This window comes from Urocitellus parryii, chromosome 8 (genome assembly GCF_045843805.1).
Source record: "Urocitellus parryii isolate mUroPar1 chromosome 8, mUroPar1.hap1, whole genome shotgun sequence".
NCBI lineage: Eukaryota > Metazoa > Chordata > Mammalia > Rodentia > Sciuridae > Urocitellus > Urocitellus parryii.
This window is the reverse complement of record NC_135538.1, coordinates 134,020,865-134,038,170: the sequence shown is the minus strand read 5'-3', so window position 1 is coordinate 134,038,170 and position 17,306 is coordinate 134,020,865. Positions and strand designations below refer to the sequence as shown.

Below are 17,306 nucleotides of genomic sequence, written 5' to 3'. Positions count from 1 at the left end.
CTGAGTACACTAGCTACCAAAAGTAGCTAATCATAAATATTTTAAACAAAGCTTCTAGGATATAAGCACAAGTTCAAGACATTTTGTCTACAATGACAACTGGATTTTAAAAGGAATACACAGGGAGCAAAACTCCAGTTACCACACTATTTAGAGCTCCAATCCTTCAGCACCAGGGGGCTAAGAACTCTCAGTGGGCACTAGGGAGGATGGGTGGGGAAGGGAATTGTCCCTGGAAGACGTTGGCTCTCAGGCTGGGGATGTGGTTCAAGCGGTAGTGCGCTCGCCTGGCATGCGTGCGGCCAGGGTTCAATCCTCAGCACCACATACAAACAAAGATGTTGTATCCACCGAAAACTAAAAAAAAAATAAATATTAAAAAAAAAAAAAGAAAAAAAAAGATGTTGGCTCTCTTGCAACTCAGCCAAGGGAGCCTAAGACAACCAACTAGAAAGGTAGAACGTTGACATCTTTTGAAAGTTCTTGGAAGGCTAATAATGCTATTAATCACTAGAACACTCTAAATTCAATTTTAATGCTGTTTAGAAAATAATCAGCCCCCACAACAACCCCAAAGACAGGATCCAGTTGCCCTACACAAGAAATGCAGCCTTCAGGGGATGCTCAAAGCCTCTGTTTTTAGAAGGAAAGAACCAGTTGCCAAGGATGTTGAAAGGCAATAAAAAGGTAGTTTAGGCCAAAATACATCCCCTGATGTGTATTCTGAGGCAGAGCCCCAAATGGCCAAACTTGAAGTCCTGTTCAGTAACTGTCCAACAGTCACATGGCTACCCTGTTTTTACAATTTGTTCATTCCTATAAGGGAGGAAAGAGATACCAGCTGTGCAGTCTTTCTACTAATGCTCTAGTTCTTGGGGAAATAAAAACTGGGTCCTTTTCACTAATAAACATGGGAGACCTGCTCTGGATACCAGATGGGTGGGCAGGTGGATGGATAGATGGATGGGTGAGTGGACAGATGAGTGAAGGGATACATGGATGGACGGATGAACAAAAAAATGAAAATATAAAAAAATTATTTTTACCCTTAATACCTTTTGGGAACTATTTTGAGGTTCTTAGTATACCTCCCTCCTTTACAAAGGACACAAAATTTACTCTACAGGAAACCTGTCTTCTGTTCCTCTTTGGGAAGAGGACTACAACACAAAGGTGTAAATATTGGCTGTCAAGGGCATGGAACAATTGTACCCCTAACCTTACTCTTACCCAGATAACAAAAGGATCTAATTACATGTCCCCTGGACAGTAATTTTCAAATAATCACATTCTCCAGGAAACTGGTATGAAATACTCCACCACTAAACACATGGCTGAGTTGGAAATGAAGGGGCTTCAGTGGGTGGGCATAAATTCCTATTCACTAGGGCAGGTTATACATAATATTTGGAACCTTTAGAAAGAGAGACATAATTCTAGATCTTTTGGGGAATTAGAAGCTGTCTAGCCTGACAGGGTGAGTCCAGAGGTCACCTTATCTCTGCTTAATATAGTCCTGGGTGATGCTGGCATGGGTGTGACACTAGCCTTACCATGTTAGCTTTCCTTCCCACTCTCAGCTCTTTTGGTTTCCATATTGAACTCTTGAGAGCTATAGATAGTGACAAGGCTATAAGAAATGTCTGCTGGGTGTCTTTGCTTTGGATGAAGTGTGATAGAACTTTTAGTTATTTACAAGCCTATAAAATTGCCAGGAACAATGCGAACACTTCTACTTTCATTAGAAAACAAAGGAATTGCTGATTCTTTGAATGAGGATCTCTTCCATTATGAAAGTAGACAGCAATATGGCTGTAGGGAGGCCTTGTCACTACACCTACTCCTTCCAAGGTCATGCAAACCTGGTTGCCCATAACAGCTCCTTTTAACTCAAAAACAAAACCTTTCTATTTTTATTCAGCTCCTTCTAGAATGCCCTAAAAAAAAGATAATGTCAGGTGGCTGCAAGCTCCTTCCATCTGGTAGAGCTGGGATTGGGCAAGGACAGCTTTATTCAACCAGGCATTTGGGAATGATGGGTGAACATCTCACTAAGAAGTTCCTTTGCTCAAATGCAATCATGTCTCAAGTATTAGGAAGAAAGGAAACTAATTCAGAGGCTGCTTTTTGGGGAATGCTGTAGCTTGGAGTGGACCATTGCTACTGGGTTGGCTGGATTGATGCTTTTACATGGGATATAGAGGACAAAGTCTCCAGGAATCTGGGTGGGGCCTTCTGACTGTAGTGAAAGCTTTCTTTCCATGGCAGCTGGATGTAAACGAGAGGTGCCATCAATGGATTAAAAAACACATGCAACAGAAATATTATAAATCAAAAAATCCATTTAATACATTTCTCCTGTCTATCCTACCTTACATCATAGCTTAGGCTAGCCTACCTTAAATGTGTTTAGTACACTTACATTAACCTAAAGTTGGTCAAAATCATCTAACACCAAGTCTGTGTTGAACATTTCATGTAAATGAATACTGTACTGAAAGTGAAAAATAGAATGTATTGTAAAGCTGAAAACCTAAGCTGAACCATGGGTAAGCCAGGGACTATCTATAAATCTCTGTCACTTTTTAATGGCAGCCCTAGCTGATATACATCCTGAGCACACACTTGGCTTGACCTAGCTGTGTAGTCACATCCTCTTCTGAGTAGGCCTAGCCCTGCTGCCTCCCAGGGGCTATCCACCCTGACCCTAGAGTTTGATGGGTGTCAACCTCTGCTCAACAAGAATCTCTGAAAGTGAGCCGAGGGTGGCCTCACAGGTAATGCCATGCTTGGTAACAGGAGGTTGTCACATAGAGGCCTGTGGACGAGACACATGGGAAGCAGTGTCGGCACTTTCCTATCTAGGAGGGAGCTCTGGACATACAAGGGGTATCCAGGGGCTGGGCCCCCGTACAGGACATGAAGGGCAGGGTTGGGTTCCACTGCTGCTGTGATCAGAGCAGCTCTCACTGTGTTTTGCATATTGGCCTCTGCATAAGAGTTTGTTAGGGGGAGGGATTCAGCTGCCTAAAAACAAACATTTAAAACCATAAATTTGAATGCTCTGTAAGGCCTCTTTACTTCCACACGACTTTATATTTCCTCTCTCACAAAAAGAGAAAAGCAAAAGAGGAGGAGACAAATAAACATAAGCTGGAAGCAGGCCTCTCCCGAGAAGGGAAGGCAGCTTGGTGTTTACTTCACATACAATATGTATTCCTTGGTAAAAATCTGTGAAGGCATAGGCTATGCCGTCAAGTGTAACTAAACATGCACCTGGCAAGGCAGGGAAAAATCAGGTTCACCAGAAGCTTGCAATGCTACGCTGCTTCCCTATTGTCAGATTCTGGAGCACAGAATCACAGTAGGATTTTGGTACTCAAGAAATGCATCTTCTTTTTGTGGGCTCCTAAATAACCAGTTGTAGTCTAGGTAGGTTCATGACCAATATAAAGTGCTATTTTTAGTGGAGAAAGTAGAAAATACAGGCCAGTTTTAGATAATAATTGTTAATAACATTTACCTTTAACCTAATGATTCCAAAGAATAGTGCTGTGAGAAAATGATCTTCCACAAGTCTACTGAAGCAGCTAATAAATGCATGGTAAGGGTGTATTCTCTCCCATATTGATATATTCTGTTGCTAGGAGATAGGTCTGGAATAGAAGTACTAAACTAAACTATTTTGCCTTTACTTTTATTGAACCTGGCTTTTTAAGAGGACACATTGCATTTACTATAGGTGTCAGTGTGAAAAATACCTGTCATTTCTGAAGCTGAAGTTAGAAAACAATTAACCAGGCCACTCAGTATATTATTCCCAGCATTTTACCATCATAGAAAGAGTACATTTGTGAAAATCAGCTGTGCTATGCTGGAAAAGCACTATATTAGGAGGAGAAACTCTAGGATCTTTGCCACCTTGAAAGATGGCTTAATATTGTTCAGCCTTGGTTTCACATCTGTAAAATGGATATTTGTTCCATGATTGTCATGGCATATAATTAGATTTTATACGTAAAATTCAATTTTTAAATTTAAAAATAATGCCTATATGTAAGCATCACATTATACACTGTATATAATATTAAAATAAAACAAAGATAGATTATATAGAAAACTTTTAGGATTAATAAGAAAATATTTTGTTTGAATTTTGTACCACAACCATGACAAAGTATTATAATATTATAAAAGTCTAGTTTGAAAATGCCTTATTGCCTATTAAATCAATGTATAAACTTTTCTATTAAATCTTTACATTCACCAAAAACATAATCTTTTATATATATATATAAAAGAGTTTAGTTACAGATGGACACAATTCCTTTATTTATTTTTTTATGTGATGCTGAGGACTGAACCTGGTGCCTCACATGTGCTCTATCACTGAGCCACAACCCCAGCTCCCCAAAATATAATCTATTTTTTTTTATAGAGAGAGTGAGAGAGGAGAGAGAGAGAGAGAGAGAGAGAGAGAGAGAGAGAGAGAGAGAGAGAGAGAGAGATTTTTAATATTTATTTTTTAGTTCTCGGCAGACACAACATCTTTGTTGGTATGTGGTGCTGAGGATCGAACCCGGGCCGCACGCATGCCAGGCGAGCGCGCTACCGCTTGAGCCACATCCCCAGCCCCCAAAATATAATCTTAATGTAACTTCTACTTTTATTCTTCACTTCCTCTATGTCCTAGTGAACACCTAAAACTCCACCTTCCCTGCTTCTTTTCCTTCCTGTGGCTTCTCTCATTCACTGAGACTTTGCAGGCACGGGTGGTGACGCGGTGCCTGAACTCACCGTGACCCTTTCACATGCTCATGTATGAAGTCAGCATGAAAACGTGGGACCAGAGGATCCTTCTCTCCATGCACAATTAGGGTGGGGCACTGAACCAGGGGCAGCAAGTGCCGACAGATGTTACCTGAAAGACAAAGAGCATGAGGAATCTACCGAAGCGTAAAGAGGAAGAACTGAAGCATAACCACTCTGCAAGGTGAGAAAGAAAGAATGCACAGAGGCTTCCTGCTACAGTCTGGATCTTGAATGGGCCCACGTATTAATGGCTTGGTCACCAGAGAAGTGCCACTAGGGAGTGTGGAACCTTCAGGATGTGGGGCCTTGTGGGAAGACTTTAGGTCACTTCGATCAAGCCTTTGAAGGTTATTGTGGGAACCTTTTGCTCCCTGACTTCTGAGGTAAGCAGTTTTGCTCTGCCACAGACTCCCACCATGATGTGCTGCCTCATCAGAGACCCAAAGTAACTGGGCCACTCGGTCATGGAAGCTTCAGAACTGGAAGCCCAAACAAACCCTTTCTCTTATAAGTAAATTATCTGAGGTATTTAGTTATAGCAACAGAAAACTGACTAATACACATACTCCTCTTTGGATTTCAGTTTTTCTGTAAAAATAATGGTTTAGATTTGGGGTTCTCTACAGATCTAATATTTTTGGGGTTTCCTTTTCTATTTTTTTTTTTTTTTTGGTTATTGTTTGGTTTTAAGCTCTACTAGCAAACAAAAAGCTTTGCTTGATTAAAATTCATAATTCATATGAATCAGAAGAAAATCAAACAAAAGGAAATACCACAATTCTTTATATTACATAGGAGGTGGCCTATCTGCCATGTGCAGGTGCTCGAAGTCACGTCTCCAGGCGTGTGGGCCTCACAATGAAGTTACGATCTGTATGCAGAAAATAAGCTTCTCTTCATGCTTGTGCCTTGGTGACACCCCTGGCCACCATACCTTGAGAGAACATGAGGATCTAGCTCCTATTCATAACATTTTTGAGGCAATTATGGATAATCTGGGCTGCAGTTCCTGTCTTTCTCCTGCCTCTGAAATCTTTTTTTTAAAATTATTATTATTTTTTTTAGTTGTAGTTGGACACAATACCTCTATCTATTGATTTTTATGTGGTGCTGAGGATGGAACCTAGGGCCTTGCATGTGCGAGGAGAGCGCTCAATCGCTGAGCCACAACCCCAGCCCCTGCCTGCCTCTGAAATCTTGGTGGCTCTTTAGCCACTTTGAGCTTCAGCCTGAAATAGGAATGATCATAGTTTCCTGGGTTGTTGTGAGGCAAAAAGAGAGCCATACTGAAGGTTCTGGGCATCCATAAAGCTAGCTCCTCCTTGTCCTTCCTTTCTTCTCTGCTCACACAGGCACCACCACTGCCCTCCTCTTCAGTTGGAGGTAGCTGTCCACCAACTGAGAAAGTGACCTGTTGCCTGGGGAAAGACTTCTCTTGGTCTCTGAAGCTTCCTGCTCCTGTCCCTGGGACAGCATGAACCTGCCAACTGTGTAATCAGATGACAATGACGAATGCCAGTGTCATTGAGTGCTCACTGTGTTTCAGAGCTATTTAAACCACTGCATATTTGTTCAGGCTTTACGGTAGTTACATGTTTTGACTCACTTTGTATGTACAATTATTTGTAAATTAAGTGCTTTTAAAATAACAATAACAACAGTCTTTCATGAAACACTCCACTTGTGGTACTATACCACAGGTGAAATGAATTATCTCAGCTAATCCCCACAACGACTTTATGAGATAGCTAATCATATGCGCGATTCACAGACAGGACGCTGAAGCTTAGACAAGTGAAGTCATCGGTCCAAATCCACCTTAACAGCAAGTCGAGTGGAAAAGCCAGAATTCAAACATTGGCCTTTCTGACTCCAAAGCTGCACAATTAATCCCTAGTACCCATAAACCTGAGCGTATAGTGATAAGCAAGAGCTCCAGTCAAATTAATTAGCATAGAAGGGAAATAAGTTATGCACAGTATTGCTGGGGATGACTTCTACACTGCTCAATCTTATGAGGGAGTTATTATTATTTTCATTTGCTCATTTAACTCTGCATTTGGATCTTCCTAACTTTTCATTGCCCTCTTCAATAAAGCATAAAACTGTACATTTCACAATGTAAACCCTTCAGTGGGGAACTGTCCATTGTTTCATGGCAATTTTGTTGTGTTTTAACAGTGGAGGGAAGTATCTTTCAAGGACCTGCTTCTATGGGTGGATGCTGTGTTTGATAGTATCATTATAAGGCATGTATTTGCTGTTTCAAACTTAAACCAGAAATGTAACATTTCCAAAAGTCCTTTTCATTGTGAAAGTTTTGATATAACAGATGATTCATGCTGTAAATGACTGTCTAATATATTAAATTTGTTCTTCCATCACAAGCATTTTATAACTGAATGTGTTCAAAGATTAAACCTTAGCCATTCTATTCTTTCAGCAATTAAAAACAATAACAACAAAAAAGAGAACAGGCATTCCAAACACAAATAGCTTGCTATAGCTTGGATCTTAAATGTTCCCCAGAGGCCCAAGCATTGAAGTCCTGTTTCCCAGAGTGGCACTATTGGTAGGTTGTGGAACCTTTAAAAGGTGAGGTCTAGGGGGAGGTCTTTAGGTCACTGGGGCATCCCCTCAAAGGGGATTGTAGGACACCATCTATTCCTCTTTTCTTTTTTTCTCCACTTTGCAGCCCTGGGATGACTTAGCTATTCTACCTGCTCCCACTATGATGCACTGCTTCACCACAGGCCAAAAAACAAAAGGGCCAGCCGACCATGGACCAAAACCTCTAAACCTTTGAGTCAAAATAACCTTTTTCTTTTATTAAGTTGATTATCTCAGTATTTATTTAAGTTACAGAAAGATGACTAACACAGATTGGTATAAAAATAGACTAATTCTGAATTTCTTTTAAAGATTCAATTTTTACTATTCATGGAAATCTTGTTAATTTTTCAGAACAAAAAAAGGGAGAGACATTTGTTCATGGCTAAGGTCATATAACTTAGTTCTGAAGATGAGTAAAGAACTACATACTCTCAGCTGGGCATGGTAGTACATACCTGTAACCCCAGTAACTTGAGAGGGTGAGGAAGGAGGATTGCAAGTTCAAGGCCAGACTTGGCAATTTAGTAAGTCCCTAAGCAACTTAGCAAGACCCTGTCTCAAAATTGAAAAAAAAAAAAAATTAAAAAGGCTTGGGACATAGCTCTGTGGTAAAGTTCCCCTTTGCTAAGTCCCCAGTCCCAAACCAAACAAAACTGAGTATTTTCTTCCCATACTAATACTGCTGGAATTAAAGCTAAGGACAGAAATTTCCTCCTTTTTTGTTGCAGGAAGAAGAGTGTGTAGTGAGGTGACACATCTAAATGGATAAAAGGGGGAAAATATTGTCTTCACCACGACTTGTTTTCTAATTGCCTAGGCTGGAATTAGAAAATAAAAACCAAACCAAGGATTCTGGAGAATTCATTTGTCATTATATACACAAAGGAAAAAAGAACAGTCTGCTATTAGAGGCTCAACATTATGAATCTTTACGCAAGCAGTACTGTCTCGAGTTTAAAGCAGATTTAGTATGCAAGAGCTCGTACTGTGTACAATATCTAGTGTTCTCTGTTCACACATTTATATATAAGGATAGTGGGTAAATTCATCAATGGCTGAGGAATGCAGAACAACCAGGGAGAACTCAAGCATCTTCTCATAAGGATGGCCATTAAGCAGTTCATGCAACCTACCATCTGGTAGATGTTTAAACTGTCCTATGCCATCCACCCACTTTTCACAGGTTTTGGCAAGGTAGTCATATCCATACAGGGCTTCTAGAGGCTTCCTTGTTTTTTCGCTCCATTTAGAAACATCTCGGATACCTGAAAAACAGAAGTGTGGACAAGGATGGAGTCAGACTAACACTAAGGTATTCTTTTTTTTTTGGTACCAGAGATTGAAACAAGGGTGCTTAACCACTGAGTTGCATCCCCAGTTCTTTTTATTTTGAGACGGGGTCTTGCTAAGTTGCTTAGCGCCTTACTAAGTTGCTGAGGCTGGCTTTGAACTTGCAATCCTCCTGCCTCAGCCTCCTGAGTTACTGGGATTACAAGTGTGTGCCATCACACCTGGCCTAAAGTATTATCTTTAAATATCACCAGCACAGGCCTCCTTGAGCCTCCTGCTCACTGTTCCATCTGCTTGGGACGGCCTTCCCTGGTAACTGCACAGCTCAATCTGTGATACTCAAGCCAAAGGGACTCCATTTTGTTTTATAATTCCATTTTGTAAAACAACCATGCCAAGTAGAAGGGTCATGGTCAGGGCAAGATGTTCTTTTCCTTTTGCTATAGAAACCTTTAAGAACATGGAACTACCTAATGGGGTATTGTTTCTGTAACTGGGGTGACTGGGTTAATTGTGATTGGTTAAGCATCTGACTGCACTCTCCCGCTTCTGTAACCTGGCTTGCTTGCATAGGCTGGACCCCCAAATGTCCCTTTTGAGGTTTTCAAGCTTATAAGGAGTGCTCTTGCAATTGTTCAGGGCTGATCAGGGGAACAGCTTTATGTTCTTGTCAGTCGCCACTGGTGTGCTTCAATAAAGGCTTGATCTGATTATACGTGAATAGTCTGGAAGTCAATTTATGAAACCTTGGGACGAATCTTTAACAAATCCTCCAGGTCTCCATTCAGATGTCAGCCAGCGTCTCCTCCCCATTAGCAACTGCCACAGTTTTGCACCCTTTTCTGCATTTGTGGCTGAATGTCTATCTTCCCATCAGGATATGTACCCAGATGTAAGGGCTTTTGCTTTGTGCCCTGGGGCCTAGGCCTGTGCCTCCCACAAAAAAAGGCCCACAATAAATATTTACGAAGTGAATGAAGTTAGACCTGTACCAAGTGCTTTCTCTTAAAAGTAAAAGATAAAAGAAAACACTCCTCTTACTAGGGTTGACTGGGTAAGAGTGACACTCCAGCCATCTCTCCTGTATGTGGGAGGATTCATTTCAGGATCCCCTGTGGACTTCTAAGTCTGTGGATGCTCAAGTCCCTGATATAAAATGGCATGATACTTACACAGAATCCATCCACATCCTCCTGTACACTTTAAACAATCTCTAGACCATTTATAATATCAAATACAATTTAAATGATTATATATATATATATATATTAGTTCTATGGTATTGTTTAGGGAATAATGACAAGGAAAAGAGCCTGTCCATGTTGAGTACAGACAGATTTTTTTCCCCAAAAATATTTTCACAGTGGTTGCTCAAATCTACAGATTGAGAACCCATGGATATAGACATGGAGGGCCAGTTCTTTTTGAGAACTGGTATCTCAAGAAACACACAAATTATTAAATTCTATTAGTGAAGAAATAGGGTATAAAAGCAAACTCTAACCCAAAACTATATTATAGGTGATTCATTATTTGGAATTATTATACGTATTCTATTATTATAACAGCTAAAAACCTTTAAAATAAATTAACACATGTAATTACTTAGCTCAACCTTTCCCATATTTCTTTAAATGCTGAGATAAAGATTCTAGTGCTCTAGAACATATGAAATATTGCTTATTGAGAGCTTTCAATATAGTGTTCCTGCTCAAGGATGAACCCAAAAGACAAGATGACACTGAGCAGGGACTCTGGGGATCAAACCCAGTGATACAAACTCACATTGAACAATAATCTATACAGCACTCCATCTGGTAGGCTCTCAAAGTTTACATAGTGAATGGGAATAACCAAATAGAGGAAAAACTGCTACTTACAACTACAACTGTCTTCTGAGGGGGAAGATTCTATTATTGGAGGGTGCCTGTCTTCGTTCTGCTGATTGGTTTAAATATTCAGAGGGAAATCAATTCAGAAGGAGTTGACTACAGAGGCCAGGAAAGGCCAAACTGCTCTGCACAATAGTGAAAAGACTTCAGAGAGGGTTAGAGAACCAGCCTGAAAATCCAGAGTGGAGAGAAGATTTAAGAAGAAGGGGAGTTGGGAGAGTGGGGAAAAAAGGAGAGAGGCTAGCAAGATGATGTGAAGAAGGAGTAAAATGATTCCCTGTAGAGGGGCTGGGTGGCTCAGTGGTAGATTATAAGCATGCTCGAGACCCTGGGTTTGATCCCCAGTGTCCCTGCTCAAAATACTAAAAGTTCCCTGTATATACTTCTATTTTGTGCTATCTTGAGGATACACCCTATCAGAGACCCTTTTACAGTAGAACAACTAGATTTTCTATTTTTTTTTTTTTTTTGGTACCTGGGATTGAACTCAGGGATGCTTAACCATTGAACCACATCCCCAGCCCTTTTTATTTTTTTTATTTTTGAGACAGAGTCTTGCTAAGTTGCTGAGGGCCTCGCTAAATTGCAGAGCCTGACCTTGACCTTGTAATCCTCCTGCTTCAGCCTCCTCAATTGCTGTGATTACAGGTGCATTACACAATGCCCAGCCTAGATCTTTCATAAAATGTAATTCTGATGCCTTGATGGAGTTGTAGTAGTTCATGCAAATTATGTATTTAAAGAATGCATGTGAGTTTGCCTACATGAGAAAAAGAAAAGCCTGAAAAGAGGGCAGAGGTGACTCTGAAGGCAGAGCTGTCAAGGTGGAAACGAAGCCATTGGGAAGGAGGATCAAACATAGAACTTCTCAGTTCACACATGTTGTTTTGTGTGTTTTCAGATTAATAGTAACACGTCATCATAAGGCTGGGGTTGTGGCTCAATGGTAGAGCGCTTGCCTAGCATGTGCAAGGCCCTGGGTTTGATCCTCAGCACCACATAAAAATTAAAATAAAATAAAATAAAATAAAATAAAGGTATTATGTCCAACTGCAACTAAAAAGATAAATTAAAAAAAAAGAGTCATAAGTCATTACTTACAATGTGGTGTCTTTACACAAGACACTTAGCAATTTCGTTTGTGGGCTTATGCCCTGGAAATACTGTCACTCCTAGGCTCAGGAGTTAGTATGGGAATGTTCACTTTAACAGCTGTCTGTTGGAAAAAAGAATGAGCACATACACCTGCCAAATTCTCCCACTAGCGTCTCTGAATGCAACACAATGGTGACAAGTAACACACTGCAGCTACAAGCTGTAAGCAACTTAGAAATGCATGAAACCAGACTGGGGATGTGGCTCAAGTGGTAGTGCGCTCGCCTGGCATGCGTGTGGCTTGGGTTCGATCCTCAGCACCACATACAAAGATGTTGTGTCCGCCGAAAAACTAAAAAATAAATAAAAAAATTCTCTCTCTCTCTCTCTTAAAAAAAAAAAAAAGAAATGCATGAAACCTAGAAATGCAATGGGCAGTGAAAAAAATAAGTTATAGAAGACAATATATAGTATGAAATCAGTTTTTTAAAGTTCAAAGACAAACTACATTGTTTAATAAAAAACATGTGACAAACTGTTTTCACAAAGGCATTGGGCAGATTTGTAGGGTTCAGGTGGAGGTAGGAGGTGAACTGGGAGGAAGCACACGGATAAAGGGTATATCCTGGGCTCCATAGTATGTTCCTGGGTATCATAAATCATACATGTAACACGGGTAGAATATACCTATCAAATATCACATAATAAAAAAAACCCTAAAAATCATTTAGAAAAAAACCAGTTCCTTGTGATGTAAAGGCCAGACTTTTTATGAAAAAAACTGGCAAATGTTCAGGATAAAGATGTTTTTCCTGCTAAAACATCATAAAATAGCAAGGGATCCTTTTAATGAGTTACCTTTAGTAGAAGCAGGCATTTGGAGGGAGAGGTCTCTATGGGAATGTCAAATCTGGAGCAAAGTTTCAGATTCCCACAGGAAATAGCAACTAACTCTCAGGAGGCAGGGAAATTCAGCTGTAACTGGAGTAACCCAGATGTTCACATCAAGCACTGTGGTTAAAAACACAGCTTGGAAGTCAGGCTGCCTGGCTCTAAGTCCTTCCTAGCTCTGTGATACTGAGCAAGTTGCTTAACTTCTCTGTGCCACAGTTTCCTCATCAGAAAAATAAGAATTGTATGTCAGGAGAGCGCGTTACCGCTTGAGCCACATCCCCAGCCCCCATGTAATAACACTGTGAAATAAAGAATAAATAAGTTACTACATGAAATGTGACAACAACAGTGCCTGGCACATAATATGCACTCAAAAATATTCTTTGTATTTTTATATTTATTCAAGAGGAAGTCAGTTCTGTCCCAAAGCATAATTACCACCAAAAATTCAACAGTAATTATATTTTATAGTTAAGTTCCCAAAATAACCATTTGAATCAAACTGTTGATCTAAAACAGAACAAATTTGGATCTCCAAAGAAACTGATATATTTCTCTTTTTTTGAGCATATAATCTGTTCAAAACACTGGAAATGTAACAAAGAAACTGTTTACTCTTCTTAATTGGTAAATCAATATTGCAAACATTATCTCAAGTCTACATGCGTCAGTTACTGCCAATATAAACTTGAATGAGATATGGTCTCTGCCTTCAAGAGCAGAGAGCTTAGGCACAGCTGCTAAAATTCCCCCTTATCCCCAGAAGATATGTGCAAGACCCCTGAGCCTGAAACCAGAGATAGTCTGGAATCCTCTGTATACTATGACTTTTCTTGTACATCCCTACCATAAAAAAGTTTAATTTATAAATTAGGCATAGTAAGAGAACAATGGCAACTTATAAAAAAAATAACAAAAATAACTCTGTACTATAATAAAATTGCCAGCATTGCTACCCATACTCCGAAGCCACATTAAGTAAAGTAAATCCTTATTGTACACAAACACTGCATCCTTGACATGTGATAACCAAGATGGCTACTAAATGACTTGACGGGCAAGTAGTGCATACAGTGTGTATACATTGGAAAAGGAAAGATTCATGTTCCAGACAGTGGGGCAGAGCAGGACAGAATGGGATTTCATTGTTCTATTCAGAATGGTATGCGATTTAAAACTTATGGTATTTATTTCTAAAATTTTCCATTTAATATTTCTAGACCATAGTTGACGAGAGTAACTGAAACCACAGAAAATAAATCTGCAGATAATGGGGGCTACTGTATTATAGTGTGTATTATTTAGCAAGATAAGAAACTTAGGAAGAAGAACAGGTCTAGAGAAAGGTTATGAGCTCAATTTTGTTGTATGTGTGTGGGGCATCCAGGTAAGAAAATAAAATGAAAAGTTGAATTATCTGGGATTTAGGAGTTAGGTTAAGACAAGGAAGCCTAAGAGTGAGAAGAGGGCTGTGTGTGATGGCTTCTACATGTAATCCCAGTTACCTGTGAGGCCGAAGCAGGAGGATCATTTGAAACTACAAATTTGAGACCAGCATGGGCAACCCCTGCAAGTCAAAAAAAAAGAAGCAGCAGCAGCAGCAGCAGCAGCTTCAAGAAGGGGGGTGTGATCAGTATTGATACATCATGAGCCCATCTTCAAATGCTGCAGAATGACCAAGGGAAAAAGGCAGCCAGTGTCTAGTGGGTTTGTTTCATGGAAGGCCCTCTGTCTGTTGAACTTGTGGGTCAGAAGTCACCTTGTCACAAGGAGAGACTGGTGGGATGAGGAAGTGGCCAAAAAGATGGCCAGGGAGAGAAGCAGAGATACATTAGAGGGTAAAAGTGGTGTGAGGTTGGGAGTTGTATTTTGTGCTCCTAGAAGTCAGAGCCACTGCAATGGTGAACACACACTACAGTGACTGAGGCAAAGGGCTAAAAGGGTGCCAGGGCCCAGGATGAAGGGCTATTGCACAAGTAATTGCAAAGTGTTACAGAGTCACGGGGGAAATCAGCACCAGGCTAAAGGACTCTGGGAGGCCTTCACAGAGGTGGTGCCCCAGAAGCAGGCAATGGGGTGAGGACATGTCTGCCGAGGAGGATGTGGTGGGAAGGGGTCAATGCAGCTGGTACATCACAGGTACAAGGGCACAGAGATTAGAAGGGGAAAGCTTGTTTCAAGAATGGCAATTTGTGCAATGCAAGGAATGCACAGGAAGGGCCAGGGAACAGGAGGCAATGAGGCAAGAAAGCTGGGTGGGGCCAGACTGGTGGTGAGCCAAGTAGTGTGGCCTTTACTGAAGGATTTTAAGTGGGATGATTAAATGGTCAGATTAATGCCTTGGAAAGGACACCCTCCTGTGGAGGGCAAATTACCAGAAAAGGCTAAGGAACAGATCCAGGAACATGGAGGGTTGGGAAGAGAGGAGGGGATAACATGAGCAGTGTTTTTTTTTTTGTTTTGTTTTGGTTTGTTTTGTTTTTAAAGAGAGAGTGAGAGAGGGGGGAGAGAGAGAGAGAGAGAGAGAGAGAGAGAGAGAGAGAGAGAGAGAGAGAATTTTATTTATTTTTTAGTTTTCGGCGGACACAACATCTTTTGTTGGTATGTGGTGCTGAGGATCGAACCCCGGTCGCACGCATGCCAGGCGAGCACGCTACCGCTGAGCCACATCCCCAGCCCACATGAGCAGTGTTTTGAACATGGTATCAATGGAATGAAGTCACAGTAAAATGTAGAGGGCAGAGGAGCTGAGCCTTCAAGGGATGACTCTAGGACTGGGCTTACACATTTAGGCAGATCATCAGCTGACAGTGATTATGGGAAAGAACAAGTGAGCAAGGGTAGAGCACAAGAAAGATCAAGAAATAATGAGTTCAACTTTAGACCAAAGCATACCATATTCTGGAGCACAAAACTTAGCAAACATAAAAGAACAAAATCATACAAAGTATATTTTTTGAACCTAATGAAATTAACTAAACACCAATAGCAGAAAGGTAATCTGGGAAACCCCAAATATTTGTAAATTAGAAAATACTCTTCTGGTATGGTTAAAAAAAAGAAAAAAGAAAAAGAAAATACTCTTCTAAAAAGCTATGGTGAAGAGACACTAGAAAATACTCTGAACTAAATAAAAATATGGCATATCAAAATCTGTAGGATGCGGCTGGGGTTGTGGCTCAGTTATAGAGTACTTGCCTTACATATGTGAGGCACTGGGTTTGATCCTCAGCACCACATAAAATGAATAAATAAAATAAAGGTATTGTGTCCATCTACAACTAAAATGAAATAAAACAAAAGAGACTGTAAAGAACTAAGATTGTACAATGAGACACTATCACTGAGTAGCTAACTAAGGCATATGAATTGCAGAAGATCAGAAAAGGCTAGGCCTGTGATAGCCTAATGCAGGAGTCTGTAAACTTTTTCTGTACAGAGCCAGAGAGTAAATATATCCGTTTCTGCAGGCCAAGAGGTAAAATCAAAGACATTATGAGGATACTTCAATATGTGAGGATAGAAAATGCCTGATCCATCTAGACCTAACTGCCTAGGGTGAACCATTTGAGGTCCAAAAGAAATATACTCGGGAGAAAAAGCTACAAGTCTACAAGGGAGGGTCCTGGTGGTCAGGCTAACAGGTGGAGGTAGCCCAGATCAGTTTTTTTCCCCAATAACCTTCAGACCCAGAAGAATCATTCTCTACTCCTGAGAGCCTGGTCAACTCAATTTGGGCAGCTTGCTGGAAGTGGAGCTGTTTCATGTCTCAGTGTGTAGTATTTACCAACAATCCCCCCTGTGCCATGGCCACCAGGGCAGGCCCTGGGAAGCAATGCTGGGAGTGGAAAAGAAATGGGGAAGGGGTGGAGTGGATCTCCGGCTTGGTCTCCATGACTCACACAGCATTAGCCTCCTTAGTTGAAGCCTGGGCCTTGAAAAAGCATGCGGCAGGCCAGATTTGACCCACATGTTCCTGCTCTAGTGCCCCTAAAAACTGATAAAAGAAGCTTGAAGGACTACCTTAAAAATGCAAATAGCACAGAAACTGTTACAATCAAAATGAAAGTTTCATATTTGAACTCAATGTTCCCTTTTATGCCCACATTATTTTAAATGAGGTTATGAATAACACTTCACACACCTCCTCCTTTCTTCAAGTTCACTACCAGTGGTAGTAAATGTAAATACTGCTTTTCCTTAGACTTTTCCTGAGTCATAGAAGTTTCACTTCTGGAAATAGAAAGTTCTCTATTTTCAGATGGGTTAAATGACACTACTTTTCTGAGAACTTACTATTCTTCCAGCCTTAGAGCCAAGAACTAGAAGTGGATGCTATGACTTATCAACACATCAAAATAAGAGATGAGGACAGAAATAAAGATCAGTCATCGCCTGGGGTCGACAGAACCTACCCTGATAAATTCTTTCATCCTCTTCAGTGACATAGGCATTAGCTCCCCAAATCACCATCTTATTGATGTAAGATGGATATTTCGCAGCAGCAAAGAGTGCAGTGATGCCACCGTCACTCCATCCCAGCAGAGAGACCTTCTTAAACTTCAGCGTCTGTGAGAAATACAATGAAAACCACAGCAGAGGTTATTGCTCCTTCCTGCTAAAAGAACCTGAGATTAAAAAATGATCAGAATCAATACGGGGGCTCTGGAGTATCAAGGATGAATCCTAGCTGGGTGCGAGGATAAATGC

General features: G+C 40.6%; 1 protein-coding gene across 1 annotated transcript in view; it reads right to left on the bottom strand.

Annotated features, from left to right (window-relative positions):
* Positions 1–17,306, bottom strand: part of Bphl (biphenyl hydrolase like) — a 30,660-nt gene that overhangs the window by 1,258 nt on the left and 12,096 nt on the right. The window contains exons 4-6 of the mRNA XM_026407128.2: positions 17,012–17,165; positions 8,559–8,690; positions 4,798–4,921 (exon numbers count right to left, since the gene is read on the bottom strand). Coding sequence (XP_026262913.1) covers positions 4,798–4,921; positions 8,559–8,690; positions 17,012–17,165 — 410 coding nt within the window. The remainder of the gene's footprint in view (positions 1–4,797; positions 4,922–8,558; positions 8,691–17,011; positions 17,166–17,306) is intronic.